The 19,835-nt window shown below is 38.8% G+C and overlaps 1 protein-coding gene across 3 annotated transcripts in view; it reads left to right on the top strand.

Annotated features, from left to right (window-relative positions):
* Positions 1–19,835, top strand: part of slco3a1a (solute carrier organic anion transporter family member 3A1a) — a 119,983-nt gene that overhangs the window by 14,379 nt on the left and 85,769 nt on the right. Inside the window, exon 1 of one of the 3 annotated variants that reach the window (XM_053623232.1) lies at positions 15,663–16,081. The exons of 1 other annotated variant lie outside the window; for it this stretch is intronic. In XM_053623232.1, coding sequence (XP_053479207.1) covers positions 15,959–16,081 — 123 coding nt within the window. In that variant the 5' untranslated portion in view covers positions 15,663–15,958. Of the gene's footprint in view, positions 1–15,662; positions 16,082–19,835 lie in introns of those variants that run through there. One more of the 3 variants, XM_053623233.1, reaches the window with a different exon arrangement.

The following is a 19,835-nucleotide window of genomic DNA, read 5'->3' as shown; positions in this document are numbered from 1 at the left end:
GCTGCCTTTTTTTTCCTAAATTACTGAAATATGAAGAGTTCTTTTCGCCTACCTCAATCCATTTGGCATGCGATCTTATAAAGGTGCCATGTGCGCTCTCAAGATAAAGATGATCTAATTTACTTTGAAGCCCCATCACCTTATTATTTTCATAATTATTTTTAAATGGTTTGTTACAGCACTGACTTATTTCACAAATTAAATTACTTTCATACTTCCTTTTTTCTTTGTTTATTTTCTTAGAGAAACATATGAAAAATTCCCTAATTATAAATGTAAAAAATTCCCATTTACTTATATTACAATCAAAAGAATCATTTATCTCTATATTCCTTATTAATTTCTTGAATTTAACACCAAATTCTTCATTTTGTAAGAGACAGGCATTAAACTTCCAATAACCTTTGTTTCTAAATTTCTTAAATGTGGGTTCTAAAACAAGATCTATAAAACAATGATCTGTTAACGGAGCTTTAGAAATTGTAGATCGTGAAGCATATTTTAGAATGTTATCACTAACCATCCAGAACTAACCATTCTAGATTTGCTCTCCCCATTAGGTTTAAACCACGAAAAACATTTAACCTCAGGATTTAAATATCTCCAAACATTGCTCAAATAATTTTCCCATCTAGGCCATATATAGGTGATCTATATTTCCACTCATCCTGAACCATATTCCAGTCTCCTCCTACCAAAGCATTATCAGATGCGTACTGCACTTTAGTTTCTGCAATCATATTAGAAATAGCTCCTATTAATTTCTGGTTTTGAGCTGTATTATTAAAGCCATAAATATTAATAAAATAAAAAGGCCATCAGTTTTTAGTACCACCATCAACCAATGACCAGTTCCATAAGCTTTATAAGTTATGAATTCCCCAGGACATTTGTTGAAGCATATTGCCACTCCTCCAGAACAGTTAGAAATGGCTGAAAACAATCTTATCACCCCATTGATTAGTCCAGAAAGAGGACTCATCCAAGTACAAAGAATGAGTCTCTTGTAGAAACATACACTGAGCTTTCTGGTCTTTACAAAATTAAAAAAACTGTTTTCCTTTTAACAATGTCCTTTAAGCCCCTAACATTCAAAGAACCAAATACAATTTCGCCTTAATCATTAATACTATAACAAAAAAGAGGAAAAAAAGAGAACTAGTAAATAAAAACACAAAGTGAACCATAAACAAGCCACTTATAAACTTACATTCAGTCTCTGTATGAACCATAACTTTCAGATAGCCTAGAGCTCCAGTGCCCCTTTAAAAAGTTTCCCACTAACTGATAATTAGAAACACATCGCTTCACCAGTCAACACCGATCCGTCTTCCACCGATGACTCCATAGGTGCAATCTTACTGAGGGCTTGGATGACATATGATTTGATATCTTCGTCTTTTTTCTCTTCCATGCCTTTGATACGGAGATGCCACCTCATTCTATATCTTTCTTGTTCTCTCACCCTCTCCTTAAGATCACAGTTCTCCTTGCGAAGATGATCGTTTTGTATCTCCAAGTCACTGACTCTTTTTTCACACTCATTCACTGCTTACGTGTTGAGCTGAATCGCCTTCGTTCAGCTAGCAATCATGATGCTGCTTTGTTTGGATTGTTCACTTAAATATGCCAGCTTCACATCCACCCTCCTTTCCAGATATTTATACAGATAAATATTGCAGCTAAAATGGTTTCGTTTGAGATTTCAGCCTTGTCTCTGTTAGCTGTTGGCTTAATCCTTTTTTTCCACAGGCTTTTTGCTTGTCATTGAAGGAAGGGTGCCATCACAGCGTTCTCTTTTATTTTGCACAGAAACCTCCAATACATTGTCGTATTTACTTTCTTTTGCCTTATCTTTCTTTTCAATATTAGGCGAGGGAACTTTCCCTTTGGGATCTATTTTTAGTTTGGCAGATTTAATCAGTTTTTGTAAATACATCTTGACATGGAACAGTGGGAAATACTCACTTCAAACAGACTTTTGGGAACAACTATTACGAGCTTCGGAAAACGCGACTGCTCAACCCGCCATCTTCGCGTACCCCGAAGACTGCCTGAAGACTCCCTGTAATGAGACAGCACCCTCACCATGAGTCTCAGCTCACTGGGTTTTGCAAGTCTTTCGCTGTTCCTTTTTTTAATAAACCTAACATTAAACTTCCCCATGGTGTGGTCTTTGTGGAAAAAGTGCAAATACACTTAAGTATGATTACCTCACAATTTTCTTGGTGTTGTACTGCTTTGTTATATTTAGATTGCACCTGCTGATTTGAACCAACCATTTTTTTTCTCCTCTCTGTGTCAGTGGGAAAGCCATGCATTGGTACTCCTTTCTCTGAGCGATTGGAGCATTCCCATGCAGCACAGGGAACCATGGTGGACACTATACAAGGACAACATTGAGGAAAGGACACAGATAAAATGCTTGACATGCTTTTAATTTTATTAGAAACTTATTAATCCTTTGCTACAGCATGAGTGCATAGCAAAAGGCAAAATGCATAAAAAATATATATGATGGTGTATGAACATGTTTTAGATTGTTTTTAATTGGGATATTATTTATTAATGTATATTTTAATAAGTACAGGGGTGCATAAAAATTGTAAACGTTAAGTTTAATTGTAAAATGTAAAATGTTACTTCTTTGCAGTGGATTTTCTAAGACAACACACTTAACATCATGCTGCTGCTGCTAGTCCAATGACCCATTGTGCATTGACTGGACAATCATTGATAGTCACCTGTCGGTCTCTTGTCCTATCTGAAAGTCATAAAGATGATACTGATTGCCCTTAACTAGCTTATAAATTTAAGAACATAAAAAATATTAATTTAAAACAACAGCAACAAGGTCTTTAACCATGATATGTTAACAAGGCAGGTAACGCCAATTGCCCACACTAATCCTCAAATATTAGTGGATTTAACTTTTTTTTTTTTACAAACATCATTGATGTAACTATATATACATACTACATACATGTCGGTGTGTTATATAAATATTTTAAATGAATAAATATATTGCATTACATGCAATGCTACTAATTACCAAAAATCACACTTTTGTCTCTCTAACTCTGCATTCAAATTGCCCGCCAATAACTTCCTGGAACTATCTGAAGTTTACGTGAATGATGTGACGATCGAGCGTTTTGTACTTTCGTTGACGCATCGTTCTCCTTCTGCTGCGCTTCTTCTTCTTTTGGTTTTAATGGCAGTTGGCAAACCAACTTACGGTGCATTACCGCCACCTACTGGACTGGAGGGTGGGCAGCAGATTGGCAGGGGAAAAAAGTAATAATAATAACAATAATAATAAATAAATAAACTATATTCATACTAAATTACTAAAGTCTCTCACTTATCCCAGTATTTTTCAGATAATTTATTAGGGGACGGTGTACTTTTCCATATGTTTTTCCCAGCAAGTTCTCTAGTGTCATGTTTTGCTTTCCAATTTGCATCTCTAGCTCAGTTCTTTCTTCCTCATATCTTTTGCAGTCTAACAGAATGTGTTTTATTGTCTCTTGTGTATTGCAGTGGGTGCAGTGCAGAGTCCATTGGGGTGTTTTCCTATTCTGTGTAATGTTTGATTTAAGCAAGCATGACCTATTCTAAGACACGTACTTATCATCTCTTCCTTTGGGATCCTGCCCTGCCTCATACTCATGCCTACTTGTTTTTGTACATTATATAGGTGTCGTCTGGTGTCAACTTTGACGCAACTCTCTCTCTCTCTCAAGGACTCTGGTTGTACCCGCTCCTCCCTCAATGTTCGTGATTACTATTGGCTGTACAAACATTAAACACCACTTTGAAAGTGGAAGTGAAGAAAAAGCAAAAACCCTGAAGTGTGAAATTGGATAATTGTCTGTGGCGTTCATAAAATAACTCCCACCTAAACCACGTCTCTTCCACCGTGTATTTTTCTTCTTATAATCGCGGTAGTGCAGGGAATCATATGATTGGTTGTCAGACCAACCAATCAGAATTTAGCACTCTCATCTCTGATTGGCTACAATTATGACACATTGTAATTGGGTTGAGTGAATGAGCAGTTGGAGTTTAGAGAGCATAGAGGGTGGGTAGCGGGGGAGCAAGCAAGTGAAACTTTGCACAGACAAAAGAGGACATCTGCACACATTCAGACAAACAATTATTGCAAAATTAATTTTTTTGCGATCTAAATTCTTTTTTCTTCACAAAACTCAGTATACGCGCGTGAAAAATGCCCTTATACGTGCTAAAACTGTGATCTTTTACGCGCAGAATTGTGGCATGAATATAACCTTATACCCCCCCCCCCCCCCACCCTGGAAATCCTTTTTTTTTTTTTGCATAAACGGCACCAAAGCATTCAATTCTGGTTACTTTGGGAGTAGCATTTATTTATTTGTTTGTTTGTTTGTTTTTCTTTAATCATACTATGTAACAAACATTAATGTAAGTATGTGCTGCAGATCATTTCATTAGTTCAATTTTACATTTTAATTTACTGGGCTTTGCTGAATGGAATACTTCGAAAATACTGGTCGCATTGAAAAAAAAAACAAACCGGGGCCCAGTTGAAATATTTTAAACTAAAGTGTTAAAGGGTTAATGCTTTGACAATTTACCATATCTGGGTAATTTGTTGATCTTGTGATTGTAGATTAAGGTCCAGGTTATAAAAGATTTATTTGAGGGGTAGCGAAATGAAATTCTGCAGTGAAATGTACATCATTCAAATGCAACGTCTGTCCTTGCTGTCTGCCAGGTAGTGATGTGTCGTTAATGAACGATTCATTCATTTTGAACAAATCTTTAATGTGACTCGGGAACGACAGGTTGTCTCAAAGAATGATTAAATAATTTTTGACCGTACATGCGCTGCAACGTCCCCATAGGTTCTGTACAGGAAACAGAAATTATTAGTTCACCTTTCAAGTCTTCGGGCTCGAGCCGTTCGTTGTTCTGGTGACCGCCCCATAGGCAATGCACCATGCAGTACTGGAAACAGAAATGATTAGTTCACCTCTCGAGTCTTCGGGTTTGAGTTGTTCGTTCATCACGTCACAGCCCCACTGCATTCAGCCTATGGGGCGGTCACGTGATGAATGAACAACTTGAACCCGAAGACCCAAGAGCTGAACTAATCGTTTCTGTTTCCGGGGAACAGACGTGACAAATGTGATGTGACAAAAGAAAGAACGACTCGGATCGGTAAGTGAGGTGAACTACAGGGCTCTATGGTAACAATTTCTTTTTTACAATTACAAAAATTTAGGAGCACGGTTGAAATTTAGTTTGTTTTTTAGTTTTTTAGAGATAGTAACGTTAATGTGCCACAATATAACACACAAGTAGGCATGAGAAAACTTGAGCTTGTCAATTATGACAGAATTTAGCAACATAGTGTGAGCCATGACACATTAATTTACCTTCTGATAAACAAAATTTAATATTTTCAGTTAATTTTACAGGCTGTATACAAAAAAAAACACCTACAACCGTTAACCTGTACCACCTTTTAAACAAATACAATAAACCTCAATGTTCAGTATTTGAAGTCTGCTCCTCTTAAATATATTTAAAGCTACACTATTAGACATTTTCCACTGTCATGGTTCTGTGCTGGAGTCAGTTCTCGAACTGCTCTGCGTATATTGTGTATATATCTGAATAATCTGATATAGGATGTGATTGGGCGAGTTCATTTATCCGCCAGATGCAAAGCGCTTTAGTTTAATGGTGTTCATTGGGGATGAGGATTTTTAGGACCGATACCGATCCAGATACCAATCTTTTTTTTGTTTAAGCTTTAATCAGGAGGTCTGTCATAAACAGTTAAATGTAAGCTCTCTGCTCATGGTCACTGTTAATTGAATTAAAATAATAGCAATGGTAAATACTGTTGGTTAATTGATAAATAAACAAGCAGAAAATATTTATTTTTAAATGTTTTAAACAATAAAGAGTCCTAATTAAAAGTAGACTAACACAAAAATGATCCATATTAGGAAAAAGGTTTATAGCCTTCTAAGGAGATAGCCTACTAAGCTTAATGTCAAACTGATATTAAGTGCAACCCATAGTAATTAAACATCATTTAATTTCTCATTTTATTTATATTTCATGAAGTTATTATAATATCTATTTTTTAAATATTATATGATTTATTTATAACTAAGCACAATTTCTGTCTTTACATTTTGTTATTTGTTTGTTTGTTTGTTTGTTTATCAGTTGTTCCTTTTAGACTGGTTCCCCCAGTATTAATAATAATTAATAATAATTAGTAATAATAATATTGAGTTATTTGGGGGGATTAAATCAAAACATGGAAACTGGAATTGACTTTTGTAGTGATATCTGGCAACTGTGAGTTTAAATGAAGTGAATGCACTGTCTATTGGAGTTGCTGAAGAGAGTGAAGGAGAGCAGCAGCGTACTGTATGTGTACAGACTGAACAGTTGCTACTCTTGATTATGATTGGTTAGGAATTATTTAATAAAGAAGTATGAATTAAAACCCACCTTGTAGCGTTAGCATTATTATTAATTTACCGCTGTCTCTACACGAGCAGGTCGCAGTTTCAGGTCATTCTGAGACATCAATAAAAGATGGCGGTTGTGAGATCGGGAAGTTGAAGCAGATGATGTACAGAGTTACTCTTGTCAACATAAAGGCTTCTTTGCAGTATTTACACAATTGTTCAGTTGACTGAGGTGATGAAATGCAGTGTGAAAGTAACTGTTGAGCAATGTAGATGCATTTTGGAGTTTTAGTTTTTATTCTGATTGTATTATACAACTCCGAACAGGTCACTCGCACCGGCACTCCTAAATATTTTTTCACAGTTGCACAAAGCACTTTTCAGTCGCAAATGCGAGTGAAATGGTCGCACTGTAGAGCCCTGAACTAACAGACTGTATAGCCTGAAGACCAGCTAAGCAATTAATTAATCACTTCTGTTTCTCATAATTTGGCCTTGGTTGCATTAGCCTATAGTTTATTTTTTATTCCAGATGTGATCAACGTTTGCGTAAGTACTAGATGTGTCGGGGAATTTAACATGTAACATTTTAATTATATTCTGCTGGAATGAACATAATGACTCGAAAGAAAGATTCGTTCATTTTGCTGAATTGAATTTGCTGATTCAAAGATCCGAGTCAGTAAAATGATCCGAACTTCCTATCACTACTGCCAGGGGCATAGCCCTGAAGATTTTTTTTTCTTTAGCCCTGAATAATTGGAGCACTTTGCCATTACGTAGCTGAACGTCAGTAATAGAAGACGGCAATGTTGTAATTTTCTGTCTTCAGTGAACAGAGACAAGACCAATCTGACATGGTTTACAGAAAAATACATGGAAATACTCATGTCTTATTGGATGACAAGTCTCAATTCTGCCAAACTCTAGCTCACAGTCAAATTAATGTGAGGGGAAAATGGATATACACCGATTTATTACCAGTGAAGCGGTTGAAACTGACAAATTTTCTCTTGTGCACAGCGAGGGGGGCAAGGCATATCATTGAAGAGGATGTGCAAGATATTTTCCTGTAAACCCTGTCTGTTTGGTCTTCCCTCCATTCGCTGAGAATAAAACACAACACTCCGTTTACTGATGATAAAATACAATACTCCGTTCAATAAGATACAAAATTACAACACTGCCGTATTCTTTTACTGACATTCAGTTACACAGTAACAAGTCAGTGAATTACCAGGAAACATTTTACTGGGGCACAGCAAACATTAGGGTCTAGTAACGCCCCTGTTTATGACCAAGAAATATCATATTGAGAGAGTTATATCGCGTGTCTGTGATGGTATGATGCAACGCCATGCTGTGCAGGGTTATTTTTAGGATTTCTTTGTCAGGAGGAAACCTATTTTTATTGTTAGTATTATTCCTCTTCTTCCTCTATTATTATTATTATTATTATTATTATTATTATTATTATTATTATTATTATTATTATTATCTCCCTAAATGCTTACTCAGGGTTTTCCGGTGTTGTGCCGAAATCGGTGACCTATCGAAAACTGTGACCAGGAGTCGCTGTTCAGCAAATGTTCGGACGGGAACGTGCATGACACCCTCCATTGAAAGCCCAGACAATCAGGCCTCATTCACCATTCCTCCTGAGTATAAGGATCTAGGTACAGTCTTCAGCAAGACCAAAGACAGCGGGTTACCTCCCTACAGACCCTACGACTACGCAATTGAACTGGTCCCATGATCCATGCCTCCTCGCAATCGCATTTACCTCCTTTCACTCACAGAACAGGAGGCTATGGAGGAATACATACAAGAAGCACTAAAGCAAGGATACATCTGACCAGCTACTTCTCCAGTTTCTGCAGGCTTTTTCTTCGTGGAGAAGAAAGTAGGCGGACTCAGACCTTGCATAGATAAAAGAGGTTTGAACCAGTGCACAGTAAAGTATAGTTACTATAGCCTTTATTCCCTGCTGCCCTAGAACAACTACGCTCAGCCAGAGAGATCAGAGATCATAGAGTGGGATGAGTGGAAGATTGCCTTCAGCACTACCGATGGACACTACAAGTACCTGGTAATGCCTTATGGGGTCTTTATCACCCCCTCTGTCTTCCAATGTCTCATTAATGATGTCCTCAGAGATATGCTGGGTAAATTCATCATTGCATATACTGATGACATCCCATTTTTTCACTGTCCCTGGGAAGTCATGTCAATCATGTTCGCCAAGTCCTCCAGCGCCTCCTGCAAAATCAACTCTACGTTAAAGGGGAGACATGTGAATTTCATCAAATAACCATAGCCTTTCTTGGCTACATCATCAGCCTGGGTGGAGTGGGCATGGATCAGAGCAAGGTAGTCAGTTGGCCTACACCTCGTACGGTCAAGGACCTCAGCATTTTCTCGGCATTGCTAACTTCTACCGCCGCTTCATCCAGGGCTTCAGCTCCATAAGACACCCCCTGACGTTGTTGCTTAAGGGAGGCTCCAAGAGACTGGCATGCAACTCAGCTGCAGACCAGGCCCTCACCCAGCTCAAGAATGCTTTTACCTCAGCTACCATCTTAAAGCACCCAGATCCTACCAAGCCATTCATAGTAGAGGTGAACACCTCTGAAACAGGAGTGGGCACCATCCTCTCCAAGATATTTGGAGAGCAGCCCAAGATGCACCCAGTGGCCTATTTCTCCAAGAAACTATCCCTAGCAGAACGGAACTACAGTGTAGGAGATCATGAACTATTGGTAAATTCAAAAGTTTACCATGTTGGGTAAATGCTGGATAAATTCATCACTGCATATATGATTACATCCCATTTTTTTACCATCCCTGGAAAGTCATGCCAACCATGTTCGCCAAGTCCTCCAGCGCCTCCTGCAACATCAACTCTACGTTAAAGGGGAGACGTATGAATTTCTCAAATAACCATACCCTTTCTCAGCTACATCATCAGCCTGGGTGGAATGGGCATGGATCAGAGCAAGGTAATCAGTTGGCCTACACCTCGTACGGTCAAGGACCTCCATCTTGGTGTTGCTAACTTCTACCGCTGCTTCATCCAGGGCTTCAGCTCCATAACACCCCCCCGATTTCATTGCTTAAGGGAGGCTGCAAGAGACTGGCATGGAACTCCAAGAAACTATCCCCAGCAAAACAGAACTACAGTGTAGGAGACCATGAACTACTCGCCGTAAAACTCGCACTCGAGGAGTGGCGCCATTGGCTAGAGGGTTACCAGTATCCATTCACCATCCTGATGGAGCACAAGAACCTGGAGTATCTCCACACTGCCAAATGCCTCAACTCCCGGCAAGCACACTGGTCATTATTCTTTAACCCGTTCCAGTTCACCCCATCTTATCACCCTGGTTCCAAGAATGTCAAAGCTGATGCACTATCACGCATGCACACATCGGACTCCCACCAGGATTTGGAGGAAACCATCCTCCCTCCCGAATGGGTAGTGGGAAGTATAGAATGGGAACTGGATGAAGCCATCAACAACACCCCTGACAACAAATACCCCAGTCATGCCCATTGAACAAACTCTTTGTACCACACCAATTGAGGAATAGACTCATAACATGAGCACATACTTCAGTAGCCACCAGCCACCCAGGAATCCACAGAACCTATCACCTACTGTCAGGAAAAGTACTGGTGGCCGAACATGATATGGGACATCAGTATGCCTCATGCAGTATTTGTGCCCAAGCCAAGGTACCCAGAACACTTCCTGCTGACAAGCTCTTACCACTACCCACACCTCAATGGCCCTGGTCCCATCTCGCCATTGACTTCCTCACGGATCTCCTGACTCCCAAGGTCAAACAACCATTCTAGTAGTCACATACAGATTATCCAAGTCTCTGAGCCTCATAACTCTCCCAGGTCTGCCCTCAGCCTTTGCCACAACAGAACTTCTCTTCAATCATGTATTCAGATATTTCAGGATTCCAGATGATATTGTAGTGTGGTACCTTACTTATGGGGTTTGGGCGCCAGACAGTTCAAATTAACTGTCACTTATAATTTGTAATTTGGACATCACCCAGAGCAAAAAACATAATTAGGCTACTCAATTCTTACAAAATAAGATTATTATTATTTATGCAATAAATGTAAGAAAATACAGATCATTTCAGTCATAGAAACTGAAATAATGAAAACCAAAAAGTTCCCATACGTGGGATTTATAGACGAACCCATAAGGAAACAAGCCTCTAATCATACAAGAAAATTTGCACACACAAAAGGCAGAAAAAAACATTTAACCCCAAAATAATTCTTAACCAAAACAAAAAATTTGTTCACTTTAAAAGCAGCACTTCAGTGGCGGTGATTTAAGCATACGGGAGTTCGTGAACTTGAAAGCATGGGAAACCAGCAGTCAGATTCCGCTTAACACTCGGAGTTCTTTACAGACAGTAACATCCAATGACCCAAGCATACTGGTTCTCCACAAAAGTATTAAAGAAAGGATCTCAAACCTGTGATGTGCCTCCGAACCCTCAAAGCTCCGCTCGCTCATTGATTCACCTTGGCAGGATATTCCCGAAGTGTTCGCCAGCCTCCGGAATCAATATCCACAAGGTTATAATCCACAGTAAAGCATTAGCATGGTCCCTGGGAAACGCACACCATCAGTTCCGCCATTCACACCTGGCTCTCACTTCCGCGTATCGCTCATTTCCGCCTCCTGCTCATCTCCTCCTCCTCTAGTCACCTGTTCTTTTTATTGCTTCCGAAGACCATCATCTCTCTTTTTTTTTTATCCGTTACAATATAGCACGTGATCAAGGTCCTCACGGTGTGGGCCAGCTTTATGGAGAAACTAGGTGTCACTGTAAGTCTCACCTAAGGTTACCATCCCCCGTCCAATGGGCAGGTTGAATGAGCCGACCAGCAGGTGGGTAGATTCCTCCATACATTCTGCTCAGCCAACCCTGATGATTGGGCCCAGTTTATACCATGGGTAGAATATGCTCAGAACTCACTACACCACTCTGCCAACCATTTCAATGTGTTCTCGGATACCAGCCCCCCTATTTCCATTGGAATACCAATACCACAGGTTCACCAGCCATCGATGAATGGTTCAAGTCCAGCGAACAAATCTGGGAAAGTACTCAGCAATGCCTAGAAAGAGCGGCCCAAACCTAAAAAATTATGCAGATCACAGCAGAGGGCCCACTCCTGAGTATCAGCCAGGCAACTGGGTGTAGCTGGCCACCAAAGACCTTTGATATCACCAAACCTGCAAGAAACTAACAGCTAGATACATCAGACCATACAAGATCATCAAACGCATCAATGAAGTTACGTACCAATTCCAACTTCCCCATCCTTCCCTGTGTCACATCTCAAGCTAGTAGTTCCAGGCCCACTGGCGATCAACCTCCCTTCTGCTACTCTGCCACCTCCCCTTGACATCGAAGGCCTGGTAAAGAACATCTTAAATTCTCGATAAAGAAGAGGCCGGCTGGAATACCTTATAGATTGGGAGGGATACGGCCCAGAGGAATAGTGCTGGGGCCCAGCTCAAGATATTCTGGACCCCAACCTCACAGGGGAGTTTCATGCCAGTCACCCTGATCGCCCAGGTCCACATCCCAGAGGCAGACCCAGAAGGAATATCGGTCTCAAAGTGAGCTCCTCGCGGGGAGGAGCTCACTCTTTTATTTTACATTTATTTTACATTTATAATAAAAAAAAACCTAAGAGAAATTTCAGCAGTATTAGAAGTGCCATAAGGAACAAACCTTCTGAACAATAAAGGCATCACACAAATTAGCTTAGTGAGTATTCTTTTTATTTTGTAATATTTTGGTAACGTCTAATGATTGGTGACCCTACTGTTTCTCAAAAACTTATACGAAAAAGGAGAAAATTTTACATCACCTGAATGAATTTTATGAACTTAGACTTATAGACTTAATTAGAGTAAAGAGGGTTAACACATTTCAGTGGCTATAATGCTATAATAACCGTACCGTATCTATAAATATATCAGTATCTGATCAATGTGCTTCATAAAATAGAAAGAAGCGGAGTTGACACATCACATGAGCCACTTTATTAAACATTATAATCAGTTATTTTTAAATAAATAGGGGTAACATATTTTTGTAGCTATAAATTTTGACTTGTCAGATTCAGTGACCCTAATGTATCTATAAATATATCAATATCTGATCAATATGCTTTATAACATAGAAAGAAGAGGAGCTGACACATCACATGAGCCACTTTATTAAACAATATAGTCAGTTACATATAGTCGGTAACATATTTTGGTAGCTATGAATTTTGACTTGTCAGATTCAGTGACCCTAGCCTACTGTCTCATGTCTTTGAGTAATATGCATTTGTAAAGAACAAACTATATGATCTCCAACATTATTTGGTAATTACAGTAAATAGTTATAAGAAATATAAGTCATTTATACAAAAAAAAGTAACTGCTGCTTCGGACAGAGAGTTGGCTTGGAAAAAAGTAATGGATCGAGTAAATGCATGAATTAATAAGTTCATAAATATATGAAACGTTTCCTTTCATTATGGTGCTAAATTAAACTTTGATCCTATTAAACCTGTGCCATAACATTTAATAGATATGCCTTTACTTTTAGCTCTCCATCAATTACTTAACATTGTACATAGTACTAATAATATAATAATCTTTATATTTTATCAGGTGTTATCCTTCTGGAGCCAGAAGAACTTGGAGCCAAATCAAAATGAGACTCAAAAAAGATAATGATTCATAAACCTCCTAAATTGTAACCTAACTAATTGGCCCAACTTTCTATAATAACTTTTCTCTCTGTTCTATATAGCCACAGGAAGAAGGCAGAGACCCGTAAAATGGGTTGGGGACTACCAGCACCTTCACTCACTCTGGCTGAGGAGCTGGCACTGTCCCTTAATCAAGGTGGCAGTTCCATGGGGCAGTTCATCAGAGTCCGCTACCTCCCATGATATACTGGCTTGGTAAAATGTATATATAGAATATAGGACTTTTTTTTTTTAAGTTTCCAGTGCTTTAAGTGATTTATCCTTAAACAATCAAGATGACAAAAAAGACTGCCACAGTCTAATGCATGCTTATTTCTTAGTTGTCCATGTCAGCAGTCTCGGGCGTGAGCAGAAATTGGTTGTCTGTGTCAACAGGCTCGGGAGTGAGCAGAACTTGGTTGGCCGTGTCAGCAGACTCTGGTGTGAGCAGGGGTCTCTAATATATGTCCAAGGACCAATCAGCATATACAAGGACAATTGTGAAACTTGAAAAACATGGCCGCCATTGGTTGAGCAATGTTCAGCAGCTATTAGACAAGCTTAATGAAGGCCGAAATTTCTAAAAATTATCTTGGTTTTTCTTTGATTTAAGTGCTTATAGGATTGCACAATATTAAGTAATATCTTTTAATGTTTTTACTGACCCTAAACGGCTTGAACCCCGATAAATGCTGCTTGCAGCTATATATTTTTAAAATTATTATCATTCTGCCCTAAAACTGATCGTCCAGACCAAACTGTAAGGCCTAGTAAGCTGAAACTTAGAGGGAAGATAGTACCCCAGAATGTTATAGTGTCACAACGCCTTGGCCTGATCGGCCAGATGGTAGCGCTATAGTGAGCATTTTTAGAAAAATGGCCATAACTTTTGAACCATTGGTCACAGACTCACGTTGATCTGATTGACTTCAAAATTTGCATACAGTGTCTTTGTCTTAGTTGCCATATGTTGAAAAACCTGGCTGCCATCTGCCAATCAAATTTCAGTAGCTATTAGACAAGGTTACCAATGGCTTCCAATGTTCTTCCAGGACAACTTTGTATATGGCTTGATTCATGTGTCCATCACAAAGACAAATCTGCCTGATTCCATCCTTGCTGAAGCACCCCCAGATCATCACTGATCCTCCACCAAATGTCACAGTGGGTGAAAGACTCTGTGGCTTGTAGGCCTCGCCAGGTCTCCATCTAACCATTAGACAACCAGGTGTTGGGCAAAGCTGAAAATTTTACTCATCAGAGAAGATGACCTTACTCCAGTCCTCTACGGTCCAATCCTCATGATCTTTTGTAAACCTCAGCCTGGCTCTTCTTTGCTTCTCATTGATGAAGGGCTTTTTTCTAGCTTTGCACGACTTTAGCCCTGGACCTAGGAGCCTGTTTCCAAACATCCTTGTCATGCACTTCACTCCAGCTACCATTTGCCATTCTTTTTGTAGGTCACTTAATGTTATCCTACGGTTGTTGAGGGACATTTGAATGAGCTCACGGTCATCCTGGTCAGTGGAGAGTCGTTTTTGCCCTCTGCCGGTCTGTAGCTTTGTCGTCCCCAATGTCTGCTGTTTGACCTTGTTCTTATGGACTGCCATCTTTGAAATTTAAGGATGGAAGCAACCCAACGCTCACTGTATCCCTCTGCCAGTAAAGCCAGAACTGAACCCTTCTTTTCCTCACTCAAAACTTTCCTTTTCAACTGTTTTGGCATGGTCAATAGTTAGTTTTTGATTCCTATTACTTTTGAGGTACTACAAGCACTGTCTTTACCATCCAGCTGGTTCTATTGCAAGAGGATAGTGATGACCTTTTGTGATAGTGATAAGCAGTGGTTTTTATATCATTAAATAAGGTTTGATTCAGGTAATCACCTAATCAGTACCTCATTCAGTAGAATGAGGTGTGCCTGTGTTGGAATTCAACAGACCTCAATACATGTAGAGATTTTCTCTCTCTCTCTCTCTCTCTCTCTCTCTCTCTCTATATATATATAATACATATCTCGCATTCTGTGTTTCTATTTCTTTCCCACTCTATATTACTCACTGTCCAATATATATATATATATATATTGGACAGTGAGTAATATAGAGTGGGAAAGAAATAGAAACACAGAATGCGAGATATGTATATATATATATATATATATATATATATATATATATATATATATATATATATATATATATAGAGAGAGAGAGAGAGAGAGAGAGAGATTTCTTTCCCACTCTATATTACTCACTGTCCTATTTGTATTATATATATATATATATATATATATATATATATATATATAATACAAATAGGACAGTGAGTAATATAGAGTGGGAAAGAAATAGAAACACAGAATGCGAGAGAGAGAGAGAGAGAGAGAGAGAGAGAGAGACCCAGCCCCTAGTGGCGTAGTATACATAACAGGAAACCAGTAGCAGTAGAGCCGCATTGGATTTAAACACGCATAGGGGGCTGCAATTGGAAGCCCTGGCCATTTCTACACGAAGCGAAGCAGTTACGTGACAAACAAAAATGCATCTAAAGGAACACGGCGTTGGATCTTCGGATCCCTGAAACGTTGGGGAAACATTTTTTTATGTTGATCCGTTTGGTTTCTAAGCCAAGCCTCTACGCTCAGCGATTTGTTAGGGCAAGTTAAAAAGCAGAGGAGCTCGGAAATGAGCTCCCCCAACACACAGCAAGAGGACATGAATAAAAAGACATGTTTTTTTAACATCAAAATATTCCTAGTGTCGGAATGTGCACTAATGCTGGCGCAGGGGACAGTCGGCGCGTACTTGGTGAGCCATTTCGCCTTTCCTCATGTTTCCGGTCGCAAAGGCCCGGAAACTTACATACACGAGTAAATGTTTTACTCGTGTACGTATATAATTTGCAATTATGTCTAGAAGGCCGTGGTTTGTGTGTGTGTGTGTGTGTTTGTGTGTGTGTGTGTGTGTGTGTGTGTGTGAGAGAGAGAGGTTATACGTGAAAGGTAAGCTATAATTTTGCTGCATAAACAAGTGGCTCTTACCGTCACATCACAAAATGAACATGGGATTTTTTTTGGTCCGAATGCATAGTTATCACACTGCAAAATAATGTAGGCTACAAGTGTACAATAAACAGATAAAAGGCCCCTGGAGATCATTACTGAGCTATTAAGTTAGGCTTGTTCCGAGATATCTTACAGACACAATTCGGTAACATTAGTGATATTTTAATGCTACAGACAGAGACAGAGTTGCTAACCAGAATATAAGCAGACATACAGTGCCCTCCACTAATATTGGCACCCTTGGTAAATATGAGCAAAGAAGGCTGTGAAAAAATGGTCTTTATTTTTTGATCTTTTGTTTAAAAAAAAAATTACAAAAATACTCAGCTCTCATGGATATCAACCAATTACAAACAAAACACAGGTTTATGAAAAGTAAATCTTTGTTAAATATATGTGTGACAATTTATATGAAGATGTGTGTATGTATTGTATGAGTATTTGTGTGTGTGTGTGTGTGTGTATATAGTGTATATTATTATTATTATTATTATTATTATTATTATTATTATATGTGTATAATATTGTAATTATATATAGTATATTCCCATTGATATTTAAAAATTTTAGTACACCTGGGTGACTAGGAACAAGCAATTGTTTCTTCCTGTTTCACTGTTCCCTGTTTCACAGGGGTATAATATGAGGTAACACATAGGCCATATTCCCTTAGTTATTCATAACAATGGGTAAGACCAAGGAATATAACTGTGATGTGCAGCAAAAGGTTGTTGAGCTTCACAAAATGGCAGAGATGGGGACTCGAATCACACTTAAGTTGCAGTGAGCGGCGGCGACAATAAAATGGGCGCCTCGAATAAAGAATAAAACTGCTGAAAAGCGAAAGTGAAAGAGAAAGAATAAAGCGCCTTTTGAGTTGTTCTAAGCATGTGTCCAGCTTTCTCATTCCCTACCTTTATCGCTGATGAAGCAATTGTCTCCAGGGGGCGGTGGCCAAATCTGACATTCATCCAATGACTGTGAAGAAAGTATTGAAGCCTGTCATCAAAGGGTTGTCAGCTTTCCCTCAAACTGGGTACACATGAGGTCAAGCCATAGAAATCCTTTTTGTCCCACTTAGTTTTTTATGCAGTAATGTTTCTTTTGTAATGTTGCATTGTTTGATACAAAAAACATGAATATAAATAAATATAAATGGGCTGAGAGAACATGTTTCTTATTCATTTAGATAGACATCAAAATGGTAGGCCTTTGGATGTCGGAAATATGTCCCACATTGTCCCACACAAACTTACATGTCCCACATTTGGTCCATTTGCATCTTGTCACCCTACTCCAAAAGGCAGTTTGAAGGGAGAGTAAGCAAGCTAGTCATGCTGTAAGATTGCTTCAAACTGAATTTCCAGTAAAAATAACTTAAAAATTTAGTTCCGAGTGACCATTATGCTTGAGCCCCACACCTTTTAGCTCTCCAAAGCTCTCACAGTGGAAGGTAAAGTGAAAGAATTATTGCTGAAAATAGAACAAAGACTTGAGACTTGACTTGGACTCCACCTCAGAGACTTGAGACTTGACTTGGACCTCAGTGACTTATGAACATGTCTGCAAAATTGGAAGTGGCTATAAGAAAATAGCACAAGCATTGTAAATGCCCATTTCCACCATCAGTGCAATAATTAAACAGTTCCAGTCAACTGGAAATGTTATGAATCAATCTGGAATTGGACGTGTGTCTACAGTGCCCTCCTGTACTATTGGCACCCTTGGTAAATATGAGCAAAGAAGGCTGTGAAAAATTGGATCGTCTTTATTGTTTAACCTTTTGATCCTTTGTTAAAAAATTTCACAAAAATAATTTGCTTTCATGGATGTCAAACAATTGCAAACAAAACACAGGTTTATCAAAAAAAAATCTTTGTTAAATATAGGTGTGCAACAATTATTGCACCCTTTTAGTCAATACTTTGTGCTACCTCCCTTTGCCAGGATAACAGCTTCTCCTATAATGCCTGATTAGGTGGAGAATACATGGCAAGGCATTTGAGACCATTCCTTCATACAGAATCTCTCCAGCTCCTTCACATTTCGAGGTCCACACTGGTGGACTCTCCTCTTCAGTTCACCTCAGAGGTTTTCTCTGGGTGAAGTCAGGGGACTGGGATGGCCATGGCAGGACCTTGATTTTGTGGTCAGTAAACAATTTTTGTGTTGATTTTGATATATGTTTTGCATCATTGACCTGCTGAAAGATCCAACCATGGCCCATTTTAAGCTTTCTGGCAGAGGCAGTCAGGTTTTCATTTAATATCCGTTGATATTTGATAGTCCATGATGCCATGTATCCCAACAAAATGTCCAGGTCCTCTGGCAAAACAACAGCCCCAAAACATTAAAGAGCCACTACCATATTTAACCGTGGGCATGAGGTACTTCTATATGGCTACCTCTCTGTGTGTGCCAAAACCACCTCTGGTGTTTATTGCAAAAAAAAAAAAAAAGATATTTTGGTTTAATCTGACCATAGAACCTGATCCCATTTGAAGTTCCAGTAGTGTCTGGCAAACTGAAGATGTTTGAGTTTGTTTTTGGATGAGAGTAGAGGCTTTTTTCTTGAAACCTGTCGAAACATCTTGTGGTGATGTAGGTGACTTCGGATTGAAGTTTTGGAGACTTTCTGAACGCCAAGACGCAACTAACTTCTGCAATTCTCCTTGGACATTTTTTGGCCACTTGAACCATCCTCTTCACAGTGTGCTGAGACAATATAGACACAGATCCAGTTACAGGTTGATTCTTAACATTTCCAGTTGACTGGAGCTTCTTAATTATTGCCCTGATGGTGTAAATGGGCATTTTCCATGCTTGTACTATTTTCTTATAACCACTTCCCATTTTGTGAAGCTCAACAACGTTTTGCCACACATCACAGCTATATTCCTTGGTCTTACCCATTGATATGAATGACTAATAGAATTTGGCCTATGTGTTACCTCATATCTCATACCCCTGTGAAACAGGAAGTCATGGTTGAACAAGTTCCTGTTCCTAGTCACCCAGGTGTACTAAAAAAATGTAAATATCAATGGGAATATACATCAAATATATTGTTCTCAAATGAATACATAGGGGTGCCAATAATTGTTGCACACCTACATTTAACAAAGCTTTTTGTTTTTTTGATAAACCTGTGTTTTGTTTGCAATTGTTTGATATCCATGAGAGCAGAGTATTTTTGTGAATTGTCTGAACAAAAGATCAAAAGTTTAAACAATAAAGACAATTTTTCACAGCTTTCTTTGCTCATATTAACCAAGGGTGGCCATTTTATGTGTGCGTGTGTGTGTGTGTGTGTGTGTGTGTATATATATATATATATATATATATATATATATATATATATATATATATATATATATATATATATATATATAGTTGTCGTTAAACGGGGCACTCAGAAAGCGAAGGACAGGTTTAAGCGCCTTGCTGACAAGAGAGACAGGAGGAAGGCGCGGCAATTTCAACCACAGCATGCGACT

Source organism: Ictalurus furcatus, chromosome 4 (genome assembly GCF_023375685.1).
Source record: "Ictalurus furcatus strain D&B chromosome 4, Billie_1.0, whole genome shotgun sequence".
NCBI classification, from domain to species: domain Eukaryota; kingdom Metazoa; phylum Chordata; class Actinopteri; order Siluriformes; family Ictaluridae; genus Ictalurus; species Ictalurus furcatus.
Note: the sequence above shows the minus strand (reverse complement) of the source record. Positions and strands in the feature narration are given on the sequence as shown.